General features: G+C 36.0%; 1 protein-coding gene across 13 annotated transcripts in view; it reads right to left on the bottom strand.

Moving 5' to 3' along the window:
* ASH1L (ASH1 like histone lysine methyltransferase) overlaps positions 1-21,973 on the bottom strand; it is a 210,429-nt gene that overhangs the window by 163,566 nt on the left and 24,890 nt on the right. For 12 of the 13 annotated variants that reach the window (XR_014231541.1, XR_014231542.1, XM_082342010.1 and 9 more), the window contains one exon: positions 19,996-20,516. Coding sequence is in view for 10 of the 13 variants with exons in the window: in XM_082342010.1 (XP_082198136.1) it covers positions 19,996-20,415 (420 nt within the window). In the remaining 3 variants the exon portion in view is untranslated. Of the gene's footprint in view, positions 1-19,995; positions 20,517-21,973 lie in introns of those variants that run through there. The other variant, XM_082342016.1, reaches the window with a different exon arrangement.

Raw genomic sequence — 21,973 nt, 5'->3', positions numbered from 1 at the left:
TTATGCGTATGTTGTATTTTCTTTTTTTCCCCATATATATCACACTTCTCCAATCCTTTTGAACTTTGGTCATTTCCATTTTGTTCCTTCTTTCTCACTGTTTTCACATGTGCTGCTTCTAATTTTACTTTTATATAATTGATTTTTTTCCCTCTATTTGTCTCCCTGGGTGCCTTCAGAGGTCTCTCCTGTTTCCTAAGCTCTTGTATTGTTGTTTTACCCTTCATCCTTTTCATGAAGGTGACTTTATGTTTTTATAATTCCCAGCAAAATATCTGGAAACAGTATCTTACTAAATCTACAATCTATTCTGCTAAAACATGTTGAGGAAGCTCTATTATGAACTGGCAGTTATTTCCTCTCAGTATTTGAAGATATAACTGATTTCCTACTTTCCTTTAATCGATGTTTAAAGGCCTAATATTGGCTTAACTGTCATTCCTTTATCTAATTCTCATTTTTTTTTGGATTTTTTTGTCTTTGATAACTCTACAGACTCACTAAGATGTGTCTCAGTGTACATATAGCTTTATTAATCCTTTTCAGAACTCGTCCTTCATGAATAATCAATTCTGGAAAATTACCTGGCAAATATTACATCTCCTCAATTATTATTCAGGACTCCACTAGAACATACTGGACTTCCTATTACCATCCTTTATCTTCTCTTATTCTTCCTATCATATTTGACATCTCTGGATTGGCTACATTCTAGGTAATTTTCTCAATGCTATTTTCTAGTTCACTATTCTCTCCGCAGCTGTGTCTAAATTGGATGCTTAAACTAATTATTCACTGTTTTTAAATGTCAATGAATGCATTTTTCATCAAGAAAATATAGTTTTCACATCTAGAATATATATTTCATTGGCTTCTTTTTGAAAATCTGCCTGGACATTTTTTGTGTATGTGTGTGGCTGTGTTGGGTCTTCGTTGCTATGCGTGGTCTTCTCTCTGGTTGCAGGGAGTGGGGGCTACTCTTCGTTGCAGTTCACAGGCTTTCCATTGCAGTGACTTCTCTTGTTGTGGAGCACGGGCTCGGCTCTAGGTGCGCGGGCTTCAGTAGTTGTGGTATGCAGTCTCAGTAGTTGTGGCTTGCGGGCTCTAGAGTGCAGGCTCAGTAGTTATGGCACACAGGCTTAGTTGCTCCACAGCATGTGGGATCTTCCCGGACCAGGGCTCGAACCCGTGTCCCCTGCATTGGCAGGCAGATTCTTAACCACTGCACCATCAGGGAAGTCCCTCGATAACCTTCTTGTTTTTTCATTTCGAATTGTGAGCTCTTCTTAAGAGGTGGCTCACTGAGGGTACAGACCCTGAAGAATCCTAGTCCTGACTGCCCACCTTGAATAGGCTTAGAATAAATTGGAGGTAAATTTTTAGTTCTTCTCTAGGTAGGGGTAATTTTTCTGGGAGAAAGGTAACAAGAAATATATAAAGGAAAAGACTGAGATGTAGCTTTAAAAAAAATAACAACAAAAAACCCCTCCAATATCTCAAAAAGAGCAAATATACGGGCAGACAATTCAAAGCAAAGAACTGAATAGTAGAACAAGAAAAAAAAAGTTCAAACTCACTAGTAAGGGAAAATATATGTATTTTAAAAATAGGGATTTCAATATTTTGCTATTATTATGAGTGACTGACAAGAAGCACAAGAAAAATAAGAAAATAAATGAGACCTCTATAAATATATTCACAGAATCTAATTAAAGGGTAAGCTACAAACAGGGAGACAGAAAAAAAATTAAAAGTAGAAAAATGTTGTAAAATATCTCCTTTTAAAAGATATTATGGGGACTTCCCTGGCAGTCCAGTGGTTAAGATCCACTCTTCCACTGCAGGGAGAATGGGTCTGATCCCTCGTTGGGGAACTAAGATCCTGCATGCCACATGATGTGGCCAAAAAATAAATAAATAAAAGATATTATGAATTAATACTTGAAGGCAGATTTTTTACCAAGTTTGGTTTCAGTCTCAGGAAAGCCAAACCACCAAATACTTATTCCTGGGAATTCGCTGGCGGTCCAGTGGTTAGAACTCCATGCTATCACTGCCAAGGGCCACGCAGCGTGGCCAGAAAAAGAAAATAAGCAAATGCTTATTCCCATGTTATTTCTGGCATCACAAAACTTGTGAATAATCAACATGATAGAATAGATTACTACCAATTAGTTTAACATTGTTAGTAATACAAACAAGGCATGCCACTCAGATTTATGGTATTATTTGAATTTTCACTTTCAAATACAGGTGAGCATTCTATATGAAACATGGAGTGAAGAATTTCCTTATGGTTATCATGTGGTAACATTTAATAAAGAAGCTGAGGTATAGGTGTTACTGCAAAACTATAACTAGTACTGAAATACTTATGATTCTGAAAGCTGTTAATTTCATGGTCTAAAATAAAAACTATCACATAGTTAAATAAACAAGGAAACTGACTGGCAATATAAATATCAAAGAGTGTGTTATCTAAATGTGTATAAACATTATCTTAAGATTAAGTAAATAAATGCTGCCATGGAGCAACTAAGCCCATGTGCCACAACTACTGAGCCTGCACTCTAGAGCCTGCGAGCCACAACTACTGAAGCCCACGCACCTAGAGCCCGTACTCTGCAACAAGAGAAGCCACCACAGTGAGAAGCCCACGCACCACAACAAAGAGTAGCCTCCGCTCGCCACAACTGGAGAAAGCTTGCATGCAGCAATGAATACCCAACGCAGCCAAAAATAAATAAATATATTAAATAAGTAAATAAATGCTAATAAAATTTAAATAATCATATAAGACAGAATAATAAAAACTGCATTTATATAATTTTTTATGATTTATTTATTATATTATTTTTTTATCTGCGTCAGGTCTTAGTTGCAGCACGTGGGCTCTTTTTATTGAGGCACATGGGATCTTTCATTGAGGTGCGTGAGCTCAGCAGTTGTGGCGCAAGGGCTTAGTTGCCCCATGGCATGTGCGATCTTAGTTCCCCGACCAGGGATCGAACCCACGTCCCCTGCATTGGAAGGCAGATTCTTTACCCCTGGACCACCAGGGAAGTCCTCTATATCATAATTCTAATCTTCCTAAAATTTTAGTACACTAAGCTAAATAATATTAAACGTATTAACCTTTAAGTGAAGTATTTTACTCTCAGCAATCCTTGAGTCTTTCAAGAAAATTCCTATTTGGGAATTATTCACATTGTGTGAAAATTAAATAAAAGCAAAACGTCAATTTAGCTCGAAATTTCACGAGAGCAAACTCCAAAAAAAATCATCTTTATCCATTATAATTTAATTTTAATCTGGACATAATAAGAAATAGTATAAAAAAGAAGGAAATGTTAAAGGAGAACAAAACATCTAAAACAAGGGTTATTCTCATTCCATACAAAAAAATTAAATGCCTTAAAATGTCTTTATGGAGACGATTCATGAGGCGTAAAATTTGAACAAGCTTTTTGAAGTGTTTTTACAAACCGCCAATCATCCTCTGTAGTTGATGACAAAAAAATTTTGAGATTTGCTCAAGTTGCAAAGTTCTTTTGAGAAAACATTTTATTGAAAAACTTGTTCCTAATATCTCACTCTGCTGTGAACAAAATGTTAATGATATAATTAAATATGCTACTTCTGTATCTCACACATCAGACATGCATGCTTGATGGCAAGGGATGATAAAATTAAAATTCTGTTTTGATTGTTTGTTGAAAGATACCTGCAACTCACACGCCATAACAACAGAATGAATCTGACTGAAAAAAAAATTTGTATAGAATAGGAAGATCAGTTTAAAAAAAGGAAAAATAATTTAAATTATTATTTGATACTGATAACAGAAGAATCATAGTGAAGTTTATGAGCTCCTAACTTATGATTTCGGAATTAAGAATAGGATGTTTTGCTCATGTCCTCAAGTTGTGTGTTTAGAGAATTATAGCATAGAATTTCAGTTACAGAATTAGTCTGTAAACAGAAATACAGTAGGCTATTTTCATCATTCTTGCTATACTAAGAGATTCTGAAATTAACTTGTCAGGTACTTAAATTAATGAAACAGGAAGGGATAGCCTTATTATGTGTTTAAAAAGAGCACTTGAACACAGGAAAGCTTTAAAGTTACACTCTATAGATAACAATATCAACACAGGAAAACTTATTCAAAGTAGTTTGCTTACTGGAACCCACTAAAACAGTGATGTGCCTTATATATTCGTTTTTACATGATATGTGCTGGAAAGTTCCTCCTATCATTCTATTATTACGTGGAAGATTTTGAAACTAGTCTGCAGGCAATGAAAGCTGAGATGTAGATGAAAATTCACAATTTCGTCCTCTTGTAAACCAATTATACACAATTCTATTGCAATGTTTGTTGATTACAGGTTTATGGAGAAGCTTGGAGGTTACCATTCTGTCCTAACAACAAGTGAAAAGTTAAACAAACTGAAAAATCAACCATTTATATCCATAATAGAAGTGAGGTCACAGGGCAAACTACTGCCCCCAAAACTGCAGTGACTGACAGAGAATCATCATTTACCAGAGCAGAAACCCATGAGCTGAAACCCTGGTGGAATGAGTGAGTGCTAGGGTAGGGAAACCTGAACTCTGACAAATTGCTGGAGGCTCAATGTAGACAAGTTTGAGAGTTGAAAACTCCAAGAGGACTCAGTTATTGTGATTCTCCCACAGTTTTATGAGTTTTATCTCCTGGATCTCTAAGAGGTTCACAAGATGAGAAAAGTCCCCTCTTAATTCCCGCTGTGGGAGGAGAAAACGAACCACTTTGAAATATGCCAGACCATTCGGTTCCCAACAAGGTCTGCCCTCAGGAGAAACTATTAACCAGAGCCTAACCTGCTGGGATTTAACAAAGCCTAACTGATCTGGGGGGAGGAAACGATCCAACTCTAGCCCACTCCAACTATTCTGTCCTACCTAAGAGGGGAGGGGGCACCGAGAAGTATCTGTGAAGTTTATAGTCTAGAGGTACAGGATAACCAAAAGACTGAGACCTAATCATAGGACTAAAGATTGTCCTCTTAGCTACAAATGAGCAAAACTAAGAATTACATCCAACTTCTCCTCGGAAACCATGCAAGCAAGAAGAGAGTGGAGTGAAATATTTAAAGTGTTGGAAGAAAAAAAAATAACCTAGAATTCTGTAACCTGTGAAATTATCCTTTACAAGTGAAGAAGAAACAAAGACTTTCTCTGACAAACAAAAATTGAGGGCATTTGTTGCCAGTAGACTTGTCTTGCAAGGTATTAAAAGAAGTTCTTTAGAGAGAAGGAAAATGACATAGGTCAGAAACTTGGATCTACATAAAGAAAAAAAGACCACTGGAGAAGAAAAAGTGAAGGTAAAATAAAAACTTTTATTTTTCTTATTCTCTTTTTTTTTTTGGCCACACCGCGTGGCCTGTGGGATCTTAGTTCCCCCACCAGTGATTGAACCCATGCCCCCTGCAGTAGAAGCACAGAGTCCTAACCACTAGACTAGACCACCAGGGAATTCCCTACTTTTCTTATTCTTAATTGATCTAACAGAAAACAGTGTATTTAAAATAATAATAGCAACAACATATTCAATAATGTATGATGTGTACGTATATCCTTGTGTATAACTGAAATGAATGACAGTAATGATACAAGAGACAAGGAAGGGAAGGGAGGAATTTGTGTTACTTTATTATTATAAGGTATCTGTGAAGCAATACCGTGTTATTTTAAAGTGGACTTAGATCAGTTGTAAATGTATACTGCAAACTCTAGGACAAGCACTAAAAAATGTAAAGAAAAATGCTTATGTACAAATTTCTCCCAAGTGATTGTATGGAACATAAATTACTTGCAAAACTATGTTAAAAATTAGAACTATAAGTAAGGCAAGAATCTTAAGTCTACTTATGAAAATATTCAGAAAACATCTTCAAGAAATGTGCAAAGGTTCAGTTTGTGACACACAATCAAAGAGAGAACCAAAACATCTGAGAATGGGGGTTGGGGGAGGAGTCCCGAAATAAATTATTAAAGAAAATTTAACATATAGATAATTAAGTCAAGTATTTTAATATAAAATCACAAAATTTTTCTTTTCAAAAGCAGACCACTATGGGCTTTTCTTAAATTACAAAACCATTAATTAGGTGCTGCACTTGAACTCTATATTCTGGACTGAAGTCCAAAATCAAGCTCATTATATTGTCCCAATTACAATCAAGAGTCAACCAAAACATATTACTACAGGAAGTTTAATTCCTTCAGAAAATATTATAGTAAAAGAATAGTAATAATAATATGGAGTAGCTCTTCTTGCTACTGAATATAATTTAAGGAACATTAGATGCCAATCTGTCCCAGGTATCAACAGCAGAGGAAACAAAGTCTTTAGATTCTTCTTTACACCTAGTTTATTCCTAAAGTGTAAAATCACCACCATAGCACATATCTAAATTAATCTATACTCTTTCTCTCAGGATTTCTCCCCCCAAATCCCTATCTACTAATTGGGAGAGAGGGGCAATTTAGAACAATGTCTTCAGTGGTTTAGACTCACAAAGTGAGGTCAGGCAGGAAAAAACGTCTCTTTCATCATGTGTTCAACCTTTTGTCCCTATTCATGAAGTTTCAGAAAAGCTCCGGGTTTGTTATCTCATCATATAGGGCCTTTAATTCTGATGTCTCCCCAAAAGTCTTCATTCATTTCTATGCAGCTGTACCTCAGAATTTATTAGCAATGTGCACATATGAAGCAGTCTATATGTGAGCATCTCTGGAATGATTTACAGTCATTAAAATGAAATAAAGATATGAACAGACAACCATAAAAAGCAGCATGTGAATTAGTGAATCAACGTGATGATACTTAGGCTTAATTCTCTGGGACTAAGGAAGTTATGCCTTCTATCAATTTGTTTCAATAATGACTTTTTCCATTAGCAAGATCAACAATGAAATGAGAAACATTCATTTTTACCATACCTCATTATGTACACCATTAAAACAAACCATAATACAGACTCAAGCACATATCCCTAACATGCTACACTTTAAAAGAAAGTGAACTGCTCAATCAGCCAGAAGCAGCACTGATTAGAGAAGTTTCTACTACAAAATGAAAGCAAGAATTGAGGCTGAACCTGATGAAACTAATTATGGTAGTTTTAATCTTCCTGGTACATTTATAACAGAAGCCATACAGTGCAATAGAAGGGATCTACTCTTACCCTCCATTTATGGAAGCATATGCTTCTACAATTGATGGTATTTTGGGAAGAGTGGCACCTTCCTTGTTTTGTCTCCAAGGCTTAGGGCAGATCGTGGCTGCCCCCTTAGCAGTCTGTTTTGTGTGTGTTAAAGGGAGAAAAGAAGGTTTTACTGAAATGTGAAGATCTGGGAGAATTTGCATAATAGCCTCTGCCCTGGAGAAGCTGGGCTCTATGCCAACTGTTCTCTTCTTCTCTACTACAAAAGAATTCTAGCTCAAGCAGCTTCCAAAGCAAACAATCAGTATGAAGGTAAGACAACAGAATTCCAGTGGGATAATGCGGACTTGTATTCTGGACCTTTTCATAAGTTGGTATAAGAAAGACTACACTCATAGATGGCACTCAGCTCAAAAGTTACAGGTAAGAAGAATGTGACCATCTTCTGTTTAGCAAGTCTCAAATTCACTGATAAGAGCTAAGGAGCCTAAACACAAAGAAAACTGGTTGAAAAAAAAAAAAAGGCACTGGGTAAACATAAACCAGATAGCAGTAAGAATAAAACAGTTTCATGTGGGCTCATCTGGAGACAAAGTTTCCCTAAAACCAAGTTCATACTGAGTTTATGACTAATCTCTCTATCCAAAACTTTATTCCCTTTCTTGTCTCGTCCCTGTTGCCCTCAGGACTGAGAAGTACCAAAGAAAAGGGGGGTACTGAAACCAAGCAGGACCCTGTGGAGCCTTCCTGGATACAAAAGCACCTCCGTGTCCCTGTTTCTTGTTTGTAGGAAAGAAAAAGTCTCCTAGGCTTCCAGGAGTTCCAAAGAGTAGGCTCAAGCAGTTAACGATTAGGGCAATAGGGTCACAGGATTCCTAGTTCCTCCTGAAGGGACACAGATAACAATCTGATGTATATCTTTGAGTTGTTCTTTAGAAACTAAGACGCCCCACCCAGGTGGAAGATGGTGACTACATGCTGACCACATGCATACAGACCCCAGACTGGTTGGAAAAAGAAGGTTGGGATTCCCAGACATCACCCTGTTACCTTATCACCAACCAATCAGAAGAAAGTCGGTGAGCTGCTCATTCTCCTTGCTTGGGGCCCTGCAAATAAACCCTTACTTTGCTGCAAACACCCGCTGTCAGAGTTTGGCTTTCTGCGTGGGCGCAAGAGCCCTTGCTTGGTAACAATCTGGTATCACTTTTAAGTGGATGAGTCACTAAGATGTGCTAAATGCATTCAAAAGGTATTTGACTACTAAAAATGTTTTCTTAAACTAAGAGCCTAATGTGGGGTTGTTTTTAAATGAAGATAACATAGACAACTTAGTTCACCACTCTGTGTTGTGACAAAATACTTAAAGGAAAGTTTTTGTTCGACCTATTATAAGGGTAGTAACCAAAGTTGTGCCTTACCAGGAAATTCATGAAACAGCCACAAGTCATTGCATTACTACCAATAATACTTACTTCTTAAAATTAACTATAGGTTGTTTTGAAAGACCTAAAAGTTTTAACATACACTTTCAATAAATGAAAGAAGAGAAAATATTTATGAGTAGTTCAGTTACGAAAGTTATGTGTACAAGCACCATCTTAGGACTAGGCAAACAAATTCTCTTATCGCCAAGCTATATTTTAAGGGCAGTATTTTTGATGGTGGTGGTAGTATTTGTTTTATGCTTACAGACATAAACCCACAGTCCATAATCTTGCTGAACTTTTTTTTTTTTTTTTTGGCCGCGTTGGGTCTTCGTTGGCACGCGGACTTTCTCTAGTTGCAGCAAGTGGGGGCTACTCTTCGTTGTGGTGCGCAGGCTTCTCATTGCGGTGGCTTCTCTTGTTGCAGAGCACGGGCTCTAGGCGTGCAGGCTTTAGTAGCTGCAGCACGTGGGCTCAGCAGTTGCGGCACGTGGGCCCTAGAGCGCACAGGCTCAGTAGTTGTGGTGCATGGGCTTAGTAGCTTTGCGGCATGTGGGATCTTCCCGGACCAGGGCTCGAACCCATGTCCCCTCCATTGGCAGGCAGATTCTTAACCACTGCCCCACCAGGGAAGTCCCTTATTGAACCCTTTTTTTAAAGCATGTTCCGTGTTGATCATGAAATGCAAAAACTAAAAAGGTCACCTTGACACTTAAGGAACATTCACTAGTCAAAGAGAGACAAATTAATAATTACAATATGTGATATGTGTTCAAAACAGAGAAATATATGCAATGGAAGCACAGAGGTTAGAGTAACTAACTCTGCCTGCGAGGATTCAGGAAACATTTCAAAGAATTGGGTGACATCTGAGCTAACTCTTTCCACTCCCTCATCCTACTTCCTCTCTCTACTGTATACTGAAACTTCTTTCTTTTTGCTTGTTATTTAGGAACTTAGTAACCTTAAATTTATTCTTCTAATTTCTCATCTTTATCTTCGAAGCTGAAACAGAAGAAAAAAATGTCACCAAGTATGCCTAGGAAAATTTCCACTTGTTTGAGAATTCCTAACGGTCATAATTACCAAACAAGAGAAGTTACCAAGCTCCCCTGCCTTTGGCTTGTAATTTCCAGTATCTACCTGTGATTTCTTCAGCAGTCTTCTGTAGCTTCCTACCCATGCAATCAAGGGCTAGACAAGGAACTACAAGATAATCACACTCAGCAATTTTGCCAAAAAATGAAAAGGTGGGGTTCAGAAGCAGGTTCCATCTTGTTTCACTGTTTTTACTGTGAAAGTTACTACTGAATCCTGCAGTTATTAGGATCGTCCTTTTGCCTTTACATATATACTCAGATGTTAGTAATTCTATGTAGCTTGGTTAAAAACAGCTAAAATATTCTAGTATATATATTTACCATCTGTGAATTTTTGTCAAAATGCTTTTGTGCACCTCCTAAACTCTGACTTCCTAATATAGTAGCAGAACTTTATCGCAAGCGTGTATACTTGACTTTGAAATGTTTTCCAAAAATGAAGGTAAAATATACATAGCAGATCAGGACTTGGCTGTTAAAAAATAAAGAATAGAAAAAGACCAAATTTAACAGTTCAAAACCTGTTTTGTTTAAAGAGTGAGTTCTCATCACTATTTCACATTAACAGTACTTTATTTCTGACATCTTTGAGACATTACCTTCTTCTACTGATCTGTATTCCCTCAATTTAGCTAACAGATTTTGGAGAAACCAAAGCCTTTAGGAACACCATAAATCCAGCTTGGAGAAAGACTCATATTTATATTAAGGGGTTCCAAGAAAGCCACAGTTAATATGCAAACTATTGCCCCTTTCCCTGGTAGGTCTTTACCCAATCATATATACCTCTCTTAACATCTAACATTAGGCACTTGCTGGTGCAAAGTGATATTTATTTATAATGAAGAAGCAAAGGCTATATTAAATAGATCTTGTATGACACCTTCATATTTTTCCAGCTTTTAGCTGGGGGAGGGAAGAAGGAGTTATCAGGCATACAACAAAGGTTTCCCTTTCTTCTTGGAAGAGAATTCTTAATTGCTAGATTTTGAAATAGTTGGTTTCAAAAAAAAAAAAACACACATATACCTTTAAACAGACCAACAACACCCAAGGGTCATTCTGAGATTTGCCAGCTGTACCCTGAATCCTCAATGCACCTCACTTCCCTTCCCCCCTTAACAGTTAAATCCTTGCAACTCATCCTTAAACCTGATCTCTAATGCCATCTGCTGTTGCAGTTCTGTGTCCTCAAGAAGCTCTACCAATCTGGTCCAATATTATTCCTGCTTGACTTTCACTACTGTATGAAGACCAAGGTAGTTCACTATTAACAGATTTATAAAATAAAATTCAGGTACTGTAACTTTGGTAATATTTAACATTACAGTTATAAATGATAGGGTTCCTACTTACTACAAGTAATCCTAAATTTCTCAAACAGAAAAACTTTCCCAAAGATCAATTTTAACTTTAAAATATTTCCTCTTTCTAAGAGGAATACTAATATAAAACAGGATCACAAATTTAAAAACAAAGAAAAAATCCCACGAACAAATCGGTAAGGTCATGCAATTTCTGCTTTAAAATCTTATAGCATTGAGCTTCCCTGGGCGCAGTGGTTAAGAATCCACCTGCCAATGCAAGGGACACAGGTTCGAGCCCCGGTCCAGGAAGATCCCACATGCCGCAGAGCAACTAAGCCTGTGCGCTACACCTACTGAGCCTGCGCTCTAGAGCCCGTGAGCCACAACTGCCGGAGCCCGCACGCCTACAGCCCGTGCTCCGCAACAAGAGAAGCCACCGCAATGAGAAGCCCGTGCACCGCAAGGAAGAGTAGCCCCCACTCGCCGCAACTAGAGAAAGCCCGTGCCCAGCAACAAAGACCCAACTCCACCATAAATAAATAAATAAATAGATAAATAAAATCTTACAGCATTAAAAGCAACACTTTATGATTTTAAGATTAAAACTTACTTTGCAAGTCAGATCAGAGAAAAAAACTTCAACCAAAGATCTGATACAAAGAAAAAGTAGACAAAAAGTGAAGTGGAGGTTCCCTAAATTTTTGAGTGCAATATGAAGAGGTGATAAGTTCCCCACCTGTCTTCCATTCTTTATTATTTTCTTAGTACTCAACTACACTAAAGGGCTGTCAAATTCTTGTTTTACAGCACAACTGACAAACATCTAGGAGACATGCTAAAACCGCCTTTGCCCTTTACTATTTACTTTGCCCCCAGAGTCCTTCTCTTTCTAGCAATTTCTAACAAAGATGTCAACATCTAATTTTAATTATGAGTTCCTCTGTAAAGCTTTCCATGCATATTCTCCTGCTCATCACCTTCTCCTAACAATTCTGATTCCATAAACACTCCATATGTATTTCTATTATGGAAGTTATCATATTACATCATAATTACTCATTTACTGCACATAACAGGCACTCAAATATTTTATGGAGGAATAAATAAATAAAAGAATGTTATGAGTCTAGACAAGAGATTATGTTCAAAATTAAGTGATACAAAATTTGACCCTCCTTTGTGAAAACTACAAAGTAAAATATTAGTCCTATGATTAGTTTTCTAAAGTGTAATAGACAAAATAAAAATACATATTTAAGGTAAAGAAAATGTTCTGAAATTAGACAGTGGTGATCGCTGCACACCTCTGTATGTAGCTAATATACTGAATATACTAAAAACCTCTCAACTGTACAGTTTAAAAGAGTGAATTTTATGGTATTTGAATTGTATCTCAATTAAAATTATATACATTTTATCTAAAACCAGGCTAATCTAATATAGGGCACAATTTAAAGGAACTACTATATGCAGAAAACCTGACTTAGGCAGACAATTACTGCTGTTTAACAGATATGCCAAGGAAAGAAAAGCCAAAACCTAAGTAATATCAAACCCATTTTTTTCCTCAACATTTCATTTCAAAACAATTGGAATTTGTGTGAAACAAGAAAGACTGCTAGGCAAATTAACCGTACTGAGCAAGAACAGAGATAACTGTTATTATCTGTATATTTTCTTACTAAAGAACCTACATTAATCTATCAGTTATATAATTTACTAAAATCTTAGGCCAACAGACCTTAATTAGAATACTTGGATTCACTGAGGGTTTTAATAATTCTCCATAAAAATCACTTCACTGAAACTCAAAATTACATCTCCAAAGGACTGTTTCTTAAATAATCTAACACTCATTTCTTTTCTAAACAGAAAACTACCTTTTGGCAGGGAAATTATAATTACAGCTGTAAATTTTAACACTCCCTCTTCTCCTTTTAAGTTGGTGTGTGATAAATACAAGTAAATATAATGACTTCCACCCCTACTTTCGCTTCCTAAAATACCGCAATAGAAGAATGACTATACCATTCTGACAACTTATGAAATGACACAGACACAACATGAAGTTGCAAGACAGCCAAACCCAAATTTTTACAGGAAATTTAAAAGAAAATATGCCTTTCTACCATAGACAAAAATGAGACAGGAAAATCTATTTTAAAATTAATAACGAATGTATTTCTTATAAAACAATCAGTTGATTTCTACTCTAGCCATAAGACAGGATAAATAGCATAAAGGTCCGTCTACTACAATAAAATAACTCAATCCAGCATAAGATGCCAAGTTTGTTGCACTGTGGCCTCATAGGAAGTAAGAAAAATCTCCAAGGGTACCAAAAGAAAAGAAAAGAAAAAAGAAGGGTGATCTAAGTAGGCATAGTTGCCCAGAGGGTAAACGTACCAATCCATGGCCTAGGGGTAAAATGGGGCTCTCCCCCAGGAAAGGTGTTACTAACACACCCTAATTCCCAGCAAAGCAAATTCAGAGCTTCTGAAGGAGAACCAATTAGGTTCCAAGTTCAACCACAGATAAAGATGAACAAAATATGAACTTTATAATCAACTGGACAAGTTCTAGAAAAAAATTCTATTTTTATTAAAAATCACATAAAGCTTATAAACTAATAGGCAATAATGCAAGGAACACTCTTAAATATAAGTAATAAGGAAGGATTAACCCTACCAGATATAAAACATAATAATTAAAACTATCATGCTGGCAAATAAATAGAGACCAATGACACAAAGTGGGAAATCAGACCAGACTCAAGTACACATGGAAATTCAGTGTATGGTAAAGGTAGTGTCTCAAATCTGAGGACTAAAAAAAACTTCTTAATAAAAGGGTTGAGACAACTTGCAGCTATTTGGAAAAAGATAAACTTGGATCCACAACTCATATTACACATCATGATAAACTCCAAATGGATCAAATATTTATATATTTAAAATGAAACATTAGGGAATTCCCTAGCAGTCCAGTGGTTACAACCTGAGCTTTCACTGCTGTGGACCTGGGTTCAATCCCTGGCTGCGGAACTAAGATCCGTGGCCAAAAATAATAATAATAAAAAAATGAAACATTAAAAAACTCCTATTAAAAAATATAAGGAGATCTTTTATAAACTTAGAGTGAAGGCCCTTCTAGTTATATGTCAAATTCTAGAAGCCATAAAAGGAAAGACTTATTAATTAAATTCAGTAAAAAACTAAAGACTTCCGCATGGCAAAATAAAAAATAAGCAAGGTCTAAAAACAAATGAAAAACTGGAAAAAAAAATATTCGTCACCCATATTTCAAAGGGCTAAAGAAGCTCTCTTAGTTTCGTACAGGAAAATCCTCCACGATACGCTAACACACTATTTAAGTGGAAAAAACAATGACACAAAACAGTGTGTACAGTATAGTACCATTTATATTTTTAAACTGGGGGGGAGGGATTACTTGCATTTGCTTGTATATATATATATATATAATATATTTCTGGGAGATATCAAAGGCACTGATGTTGCAGTTATGTTCCTGGAAGCTTCTTTGCACCAATTTTGGTTCCAAACAACTTGTTCTTATTTATTTTCCAAGTAAGACAATTTCAATACACAGAACAGTTTTTCTTCATTTTGGTTGAGAAATGGTTGTTCTGCTTAGCTAGTTATCATAGTTAGCATGGGGTTGTCACATGATTGCCTAAAAGGAGACTCCAAAATGGATTTGAGGAGAGAGAAGGGTAATGATGGTAACAATGTTTCATTGTTTCCTTTTTTATCTTTTAAATTCTGAATCATAGGAGTGTATTACCTAATCAAAATAATAGTTGCTAGTCCAATATCCATACTCTTATACATTAAATTTTTTATATAACAGTTTCCCATGTCCAAAGTATCTCTTGCTATCTTCATCAGTTTCTGAATTCAGAGAGCAAGTTCAGGGTGAGAGGGATACCTGAAAATCTCTCAAAGACCTAAACGTTAAGAGCCAGGACTGTAAAACCCTTAGAAGACAACATAGGGGAAAATCTTCATGATGTTAGATTTGGCAGTGATATCTTGGCTATGACACCAAAGCACTGGCAATAGAAGAAAAAACAGACAAATTGGAGTTCATCAAAACTTAAAACGTCTATGCATCAGGACACTATCGAGAGAGGAAAAAGACAACCCACAGAACAGGAAAAAAATATTAGCAACTCATATATCTAGACTATATCTCGAACCCTGAAAACTCAGCAACAACAACAACAACAAATCCACAATTCAAAAGCAGTCAAAAGATTTAAACAGACATTTCTCCAAGGAAGATATACAAATAGTCAATAAGCTCAAGAAAAGATGCTCAACACCATTAGTCATCAAGGAAATGCAAAGCAAAACCACAGTGAGATACAACTTCATACCCTTTAGGATGGCTATTATTTAAAATACACATACATACACATATACACACACACACAGAAAGTAAAAAGCAGTGATGAGGATTTGGAGTAACTGAAACCCCCATGCATTGCTGGTGGGAATATGAAATGGTATAGCTGCTATGGAAAACAGTTTGGCAGTTCCTCAAAAAGATATAGACTTATCATAGGATCCAGCAAATCCAGCAATACTACTCCTAAGTATATTACCCAAAGGAATAGAATGCAGGAATCAAACAGATGTCTGTACACCAATGTTCACTGCAGCGTATTTTCCAATAGCCAAAATGTGGAAGCAATCCAAGTGCCCACAGATGATGAATGGATAAACACAAAGTGGTATAAACATATAATGGAAAATTATTCAGCCATAAAAAAGGAAGTAGTTCTGGTACATGCTACAACATGGATGAACTTGAAGACATTATGCTAAGTGAAATAAGCCAGACACAAAAGGACAAATATTGTATGATTCCACTTATATGAGGTACCTAGAATAGACAATTTCAGAGAGACAGAAAGTAGATTATAGGTTACCAGAGGCTTAGTGGAGGGGCAATACAGAGTTATTGTTTAATGGTTACAGAATTTCTGTTTCGGGTGATGAGAAGGTTTTGAAAACAGATAGTGGGGATGGTTGCACAACACTGTGAATGGAATTAGTGACACTGAATTTACACTTAAAAATGACCAAAATGGCAAATTCTATATTAATATATTTTACAATTTTTAAAAAATTAATAATGTAATATATCAAAACCCACTGAATTGTACAGTTTAAATGGGTGGATGGTATGATATGTGAGTTATATCTCAATAAAGATATTTTAAAAAACACCCAGACATACCGAGTCAAAACCAATAAGAAGGTATCAGGAATCTATACTTCTAATAAATATCTTACACATATATCTTGGTATATACTTGCAAGTATTCTATAAGATAGTTTCTTAGAAGTGACACTGAGGAATCAAGGAATTGTCCATTTTTAATTATGACAGATACAAGCAAACTACTCTCAAAAAGTACGGCATCTGGGACTTCCCTGGTGGCGCAGTGGTTAAGAATCCACCTGCCAATGCAGGGGACATGGGTTCGAGCCCTGATCCGGGAAGATCCCACATGCCACGGAGCAACTAAGCCCGTGTGCCACAACTACTGAGCCTGCGCTCTAGAGCATGCGAGCCACAACTACTGAGCCCACGTGCCACAACTACTGGAGCCCACGCGCCTAGAGCCCGTGCTCCACAACAAAGAGAAGCCACCACAATGAGAAGCCCACACACTGCAACAAAGAGTAGCCCCTGCTCACTGCAACTAGAGAAAGCCCGTACGCGGCAATGAAGACCCAACACAGCCAAAAATAAAAAAATTTAAAAATAAAAAATAAAAATAGTATGGTATCAGGACTTCCCTGGTGGTCCAATGGGTAAGACACCATGCTCCCAATGCAGGGGGCCCGGGTTCGATCCCTGGTCAGGGAACTAGATCCCACATGCATGGCACAACTAAGAAGTCCGCATGCCGAACTAAAAAAGACCCAACGTGCTGCAACTAAGACCAGGTGTGGAATGAATGAATGAATGAATGAATTTTTTTTTTTTAAAGTACAGTATCAATATACTCTCCAGCAACAGTGCATGAGAGTGGTTGTTTCCCCTATATTCTTGCCAACGCTGAATGTTATGAAATTTTTTAGTTTTGCCAAAATGTAATACAAAAAGATAAATCTCAAAAGTAATTAAAAATAAACCAAATACATCTTAAACAGTGCTGTATGTCAATTATATCGCAATAAAACTAGGAGAAAATACATTTAAAAAAACAAAAATCGGACCCTTAAAATCTGTAACTTATATGACATGAAGAGCATCTAATACTTCTCCAAAGAATAAACTAAACTTTAAACTTTAGTTATTAACATGCCAGTTACTAAAACTGTGGATTGAAATTTTTAAAAAATAAATGACATATTTGAATCACTCTAAATAATAGAATCCGTAAGTAAACTACTATAAATTTAACAATATGTCACATAATTCAAGAAACGGAAAATTTCACTTTTGAAACTGAACTTGACTTTTGCCATTAAAAATTACATCAACAGTTAACAGTGAGTTAGTACTAACCAGAATAGCAAATTATTTTTTCAGAGGGTCTTGTTTTTGCCCTCTGAACATTGTTGAAAGAAAAGTTCAATTAAGAAATAAAATATATGATCTATATTTCTATGTTTTTACTAGAAATTTAAGGCTTAATATTTGTTTTAAAAGCAGCACTGATGGACTTCCTTGGTGGTGCAGTGGTTAAGAATCCGCCTGCCAATGCAGGGGACATGGGTTCAAGCCCTGGTCTGGGAAGATCCCACATGTCGTGGAGCAACTAAGCCCGCGAGCCACAACTACTGAAGCCCGCGTGCCTAGAGCCTGTGCTCCACAACAAGAGAAGCCACCGCAGTGAGAAGCCCACGCACCACAAGAAGAGTAGCCCCTGCTCACCACAACTAGAGAAAGCCAGCGCACAGCAACGAAGACCCAACACAGCCATAAATGAATGAATGAATGAATGGACAAAAACCCAACTACTTTTGAAGAACTGGGGGGAAATGTTTTGGTTGCTTTAAAATAAATAAAACTCCCAAGATTTCTTAGACTACCAACATGCCTCATAACAGTGTATCTTTCTCTCCTTAGCCACTGACGCTTAATCTTTTTGGAGTCATGAACCCTTTAGAGAAGCTGGTAAGAACTATGTAAAAACTCATCCAAACAAACACAAAATTCTTCACAGACCATCATATGCTGAGAGCAAGCACAGATAACCAAACTCTTCCAGAGATCCCTTGTAAAGCAATACCTTAGGCTGTAAAAAGAACATTCACAAGAATCTACCACATGCTAAATACTATATATAAATTTAATTCTTTTTTTTTTTAATTCTTTTTTTAAATTGAAGTACAGTTGACTTACAATATTGTGTTCATTTCAAGTATACAGCAAACTGATTCAGTTTTTTTTTCATATTATATTCCATTATAGATTATTACAAGATACTGAATATAATTCCCTGCTCTATATAGTAAATCCTTATTGCTTATCTATTTCATGTATAGTAGTTTGTATATGTTAATCCCATACTCCTAATTTGTCCCTCTGTCCCTCTCTCTCCCTTTGGTAACCATAAATTTGTTTTCTATGTCTATGAGTCTGTTTCTGTTTTATATAAATATTCATTTATATTATTTTTAGATTCCACATATAAGTCATACCAAATAATATTTGCCTTTCTCTGACTTACTTCACTAAGTATAACATTCTCTAGGTCTATCTATGTTGCTGCAAATGGCAATATTTATTTCTTTTTTACGGCTGAGTAATATTCCCCTGTGTGTGTGTGTGTGTATATATATATATATATATATATATATGCATATATGTATATATGCATATATATATATACACACACATCTATATACATACATTCGTACACACCACATCTTCTTAAGCCAATCGTCTGTTGATTGGTACTTGGGTTGTATGTTTTGGCTACTGAAACTTAATTCTTTATTTACCCATTTAATACAGGCATTAATAGTCCCATGTTATAAATGAGGAAACCACAGCTCAGTTAAGATAAACCAAATTGACTGTGTACAGTTATTAAGCCAGGATTTGAATTTGGTTCTGACTCTGTAATTCATGCTCTTTACATCATTTATGAAGAACTAATTTAGAGGGCAGTAATATAGTCAACATCCTATGCTAAAGTAACTGTTGGAAAAATAAACACCTAACCCATTACCAACAGTGTTGTAAGTATACAGATAGCTTTCCTCAGGAACCACAAACTATATTCTGCTACAAATAAAATAAATGGGATATAAACTACTTATATATTAAGAATAAGTATGTATTGTAGGTGAAATCCTTTCAGTACAAAACCTCATTATTAGCACTATTAAAAAAATACTATAGAAAGATTACTAAAGACAATCATCTCAAAGCCCTTTAAAAATTAGCTGTGCAAGACAAGCTCTAACATTGTCTCAAGTAAAAAGGTCTAGATAAAAATTTTTTAATCCACCTTTCAAAAATTCTTGAGGTCAGCAGGAATAGCACCATCCTGAAAGGTAGGTGGTTTTGTAATCATTTAACATCCTTAAGCCTCAGTTTCTTCTCTATTAATGTCTGTAGTCACACTATTAGTAAACAGGAGGGCAAGATTCAACTCTAGGTTTCCTAACTAAAAATCCAATCAATATTCTTTCCACTAGGCCATGTAGGAGCAGCAACCTGGATATACCCCATTTAAAATATTTGCCGTAATTTTACAAGTACATACATGGTTATACCATCACTCACATCTCTGACAAGCCTCAAAGCCTGTTTTGCCTCACAAAACAGACTTTGGAAATAACATAAAAAGATTAAAATCAAAATTCCTAAAATATGTACGTAGGTTCGATAAAAATTAATAGTGAAATCCAAATATTGTTAATGATCACATATTGTTGGGAATTCTACTTACCCGCTTTGAAGGACAGTGCTCATTCTTTTCATCTGTCATCTTCCCACTTTTAAGTGCTTTCCTTGGGTGCTTGATAGTTGTTTTTATGGCAGGTCGACATACATAGTTCTCCAAGTTCTTTGGAGGTTTTTTAGTTCTCTTAGCCTGAAGGCCGATTTTCAATTTTAAATTTCCCTCTGAAAAGTTTGTCTCTTTCACTGAAAACTGTTGCTGTGCATCAGTCAAACCATCATCTTTCCCTGCTTCGATGGCTCTTTCCCGATTCCACTTGCGAAGGTCCTCTTCCTCCTTTGTGTTGTTCTCTAGCTCTACTTCTCTCTGGCTGACCAGTGTACCAGTATTGATGGCAGAGGGACTCTTTCTTGAAAATCCTTCGGAATCAGAACCCAATCCTAACATAGCAGTATTTCTAGGGTCCATCACAAGTGTATGTTATTGCCAAGGAATCTTACGAAAATTTTACAGAACTGTGTTCCATAAAAAACAGGGATCTCCAAAACTGGCAACCAGCATCTCTTTCTCTGCAGGATAGACCATAACAAAAAATTTATCAGAACAGAGGCAATTATTAACATGAGAAATGGGTATGGGGGGGGGAGAACAAGAAGATCAGGAAGAACCGAAAATCAGTTAAAATGGATCAAAATGCAGTTCAAAATGGATTTAAATTCATTTAGTTATAAATAAATTTAAATTTCAGAATAAGTTTATTATTCTCCAGATATCATAAATAAGCTGTAGTGGTATGGTGAAAATCAATGTTTAAGATCCACTGTTCTAACTCAAGCAACAAGCTTCTGCAACTGACAGTAAAGCAAACACAGTCTAAGATAAAAATAATATCATATATTTTAACACTCCTCAGTTTCAAAGGAATATATTTCTTACATTTTAGTTAAATAAAATCAATTTCATTGAAGGTAAAGAACCATGTTTTGGGCTGGTTTCAGCACTCCAATATTATTTATAGGAGGTGGTAGACTTTTTAGGTTAGGACTCTTAGGCTGGAATTATCTCTAATGCTGGTTTACAGTTCAACTCTGAATTCATTTACTCATTCATTCATTAAAAAATATTTCTAAACACCTATCATGTGCCAGGCATTGTGTAACACCCTGGAAATACAGTATTCAACAAAACAGATCCAGTTCCTAAACTTACAAGCCTTATACTCTAGTGAGAAAGACAAACATTAAATAATTATATACATGATTTAGAACAGTTGTTAAAAAAACCCTAAAAACCAGAAATATATTTTCACAAGTTTTCCCAGTAGCAAATAGTCAGCCGTCATGCTTCAATCTCCCAAATCTATAAATTATTTTAAAACCAGAACGTAGATTTATTATTTTACAATAGTTGGTACACCTTAACAGAGAATCTGAATAATCCACACAGGGCAACCCCCTTCTCATAAATAAAGATCCTCAGGAAACCATATACGATTGGCATATAATCTAGTGACTAGAGAATATAAAACCAAAACAAAATAATTCACTATTCTTGAGGACTGACAGACTAGCCTTTATTTCAAGCATATATCCGGATCAAGATCCAGGACCAGTATCTGGAAAAAAAAGAACATCCTATCCCTTAGAAAGTTCCATTTATGAAGTAGAATATTTTATAGTTTAAACTATGTGCCTTAAGACTTTTCTTTCCAACAAGATTATAAGAGTTTCAAAGGCAAAGATCATATGATACAACTTTTACAACTCCTACAAGAAATGTAAGTAGAATGCATAGCCCAATGGCTGGCACACAGCAAGGCTCAATAGAAGGTGACGACCATAGCAGCATTTTAAGTAGTTACTCAACAAATACTGGCCAACTGACTAAAGTGTATTCCTATTCTATTCATTCACACAAACAGCTGAAAGAGTAATTTTCAAATCAACTGTATATGACAATTATTCTTGCTGTCTACCACTTCATATATTAACACTTCACAATGGCATTCAAGGCTCTTCATAATCTG

This window comes from Balaenoptera borealis (assembly GCF_965194805.1).
Source record: "Balaenoptera borealis genome assembly, chromosome: 1".
NCBI classification, from domain to species: Eukaryota; Metazoa; Chordata; class Mammalia; order Artiodactyla; family Balaenopteridae; genus Balaenoptera; species Balaenoptera borealis.
This window is presented reverse-complemented; position numbering and strand designations above follow the sequence as displayed.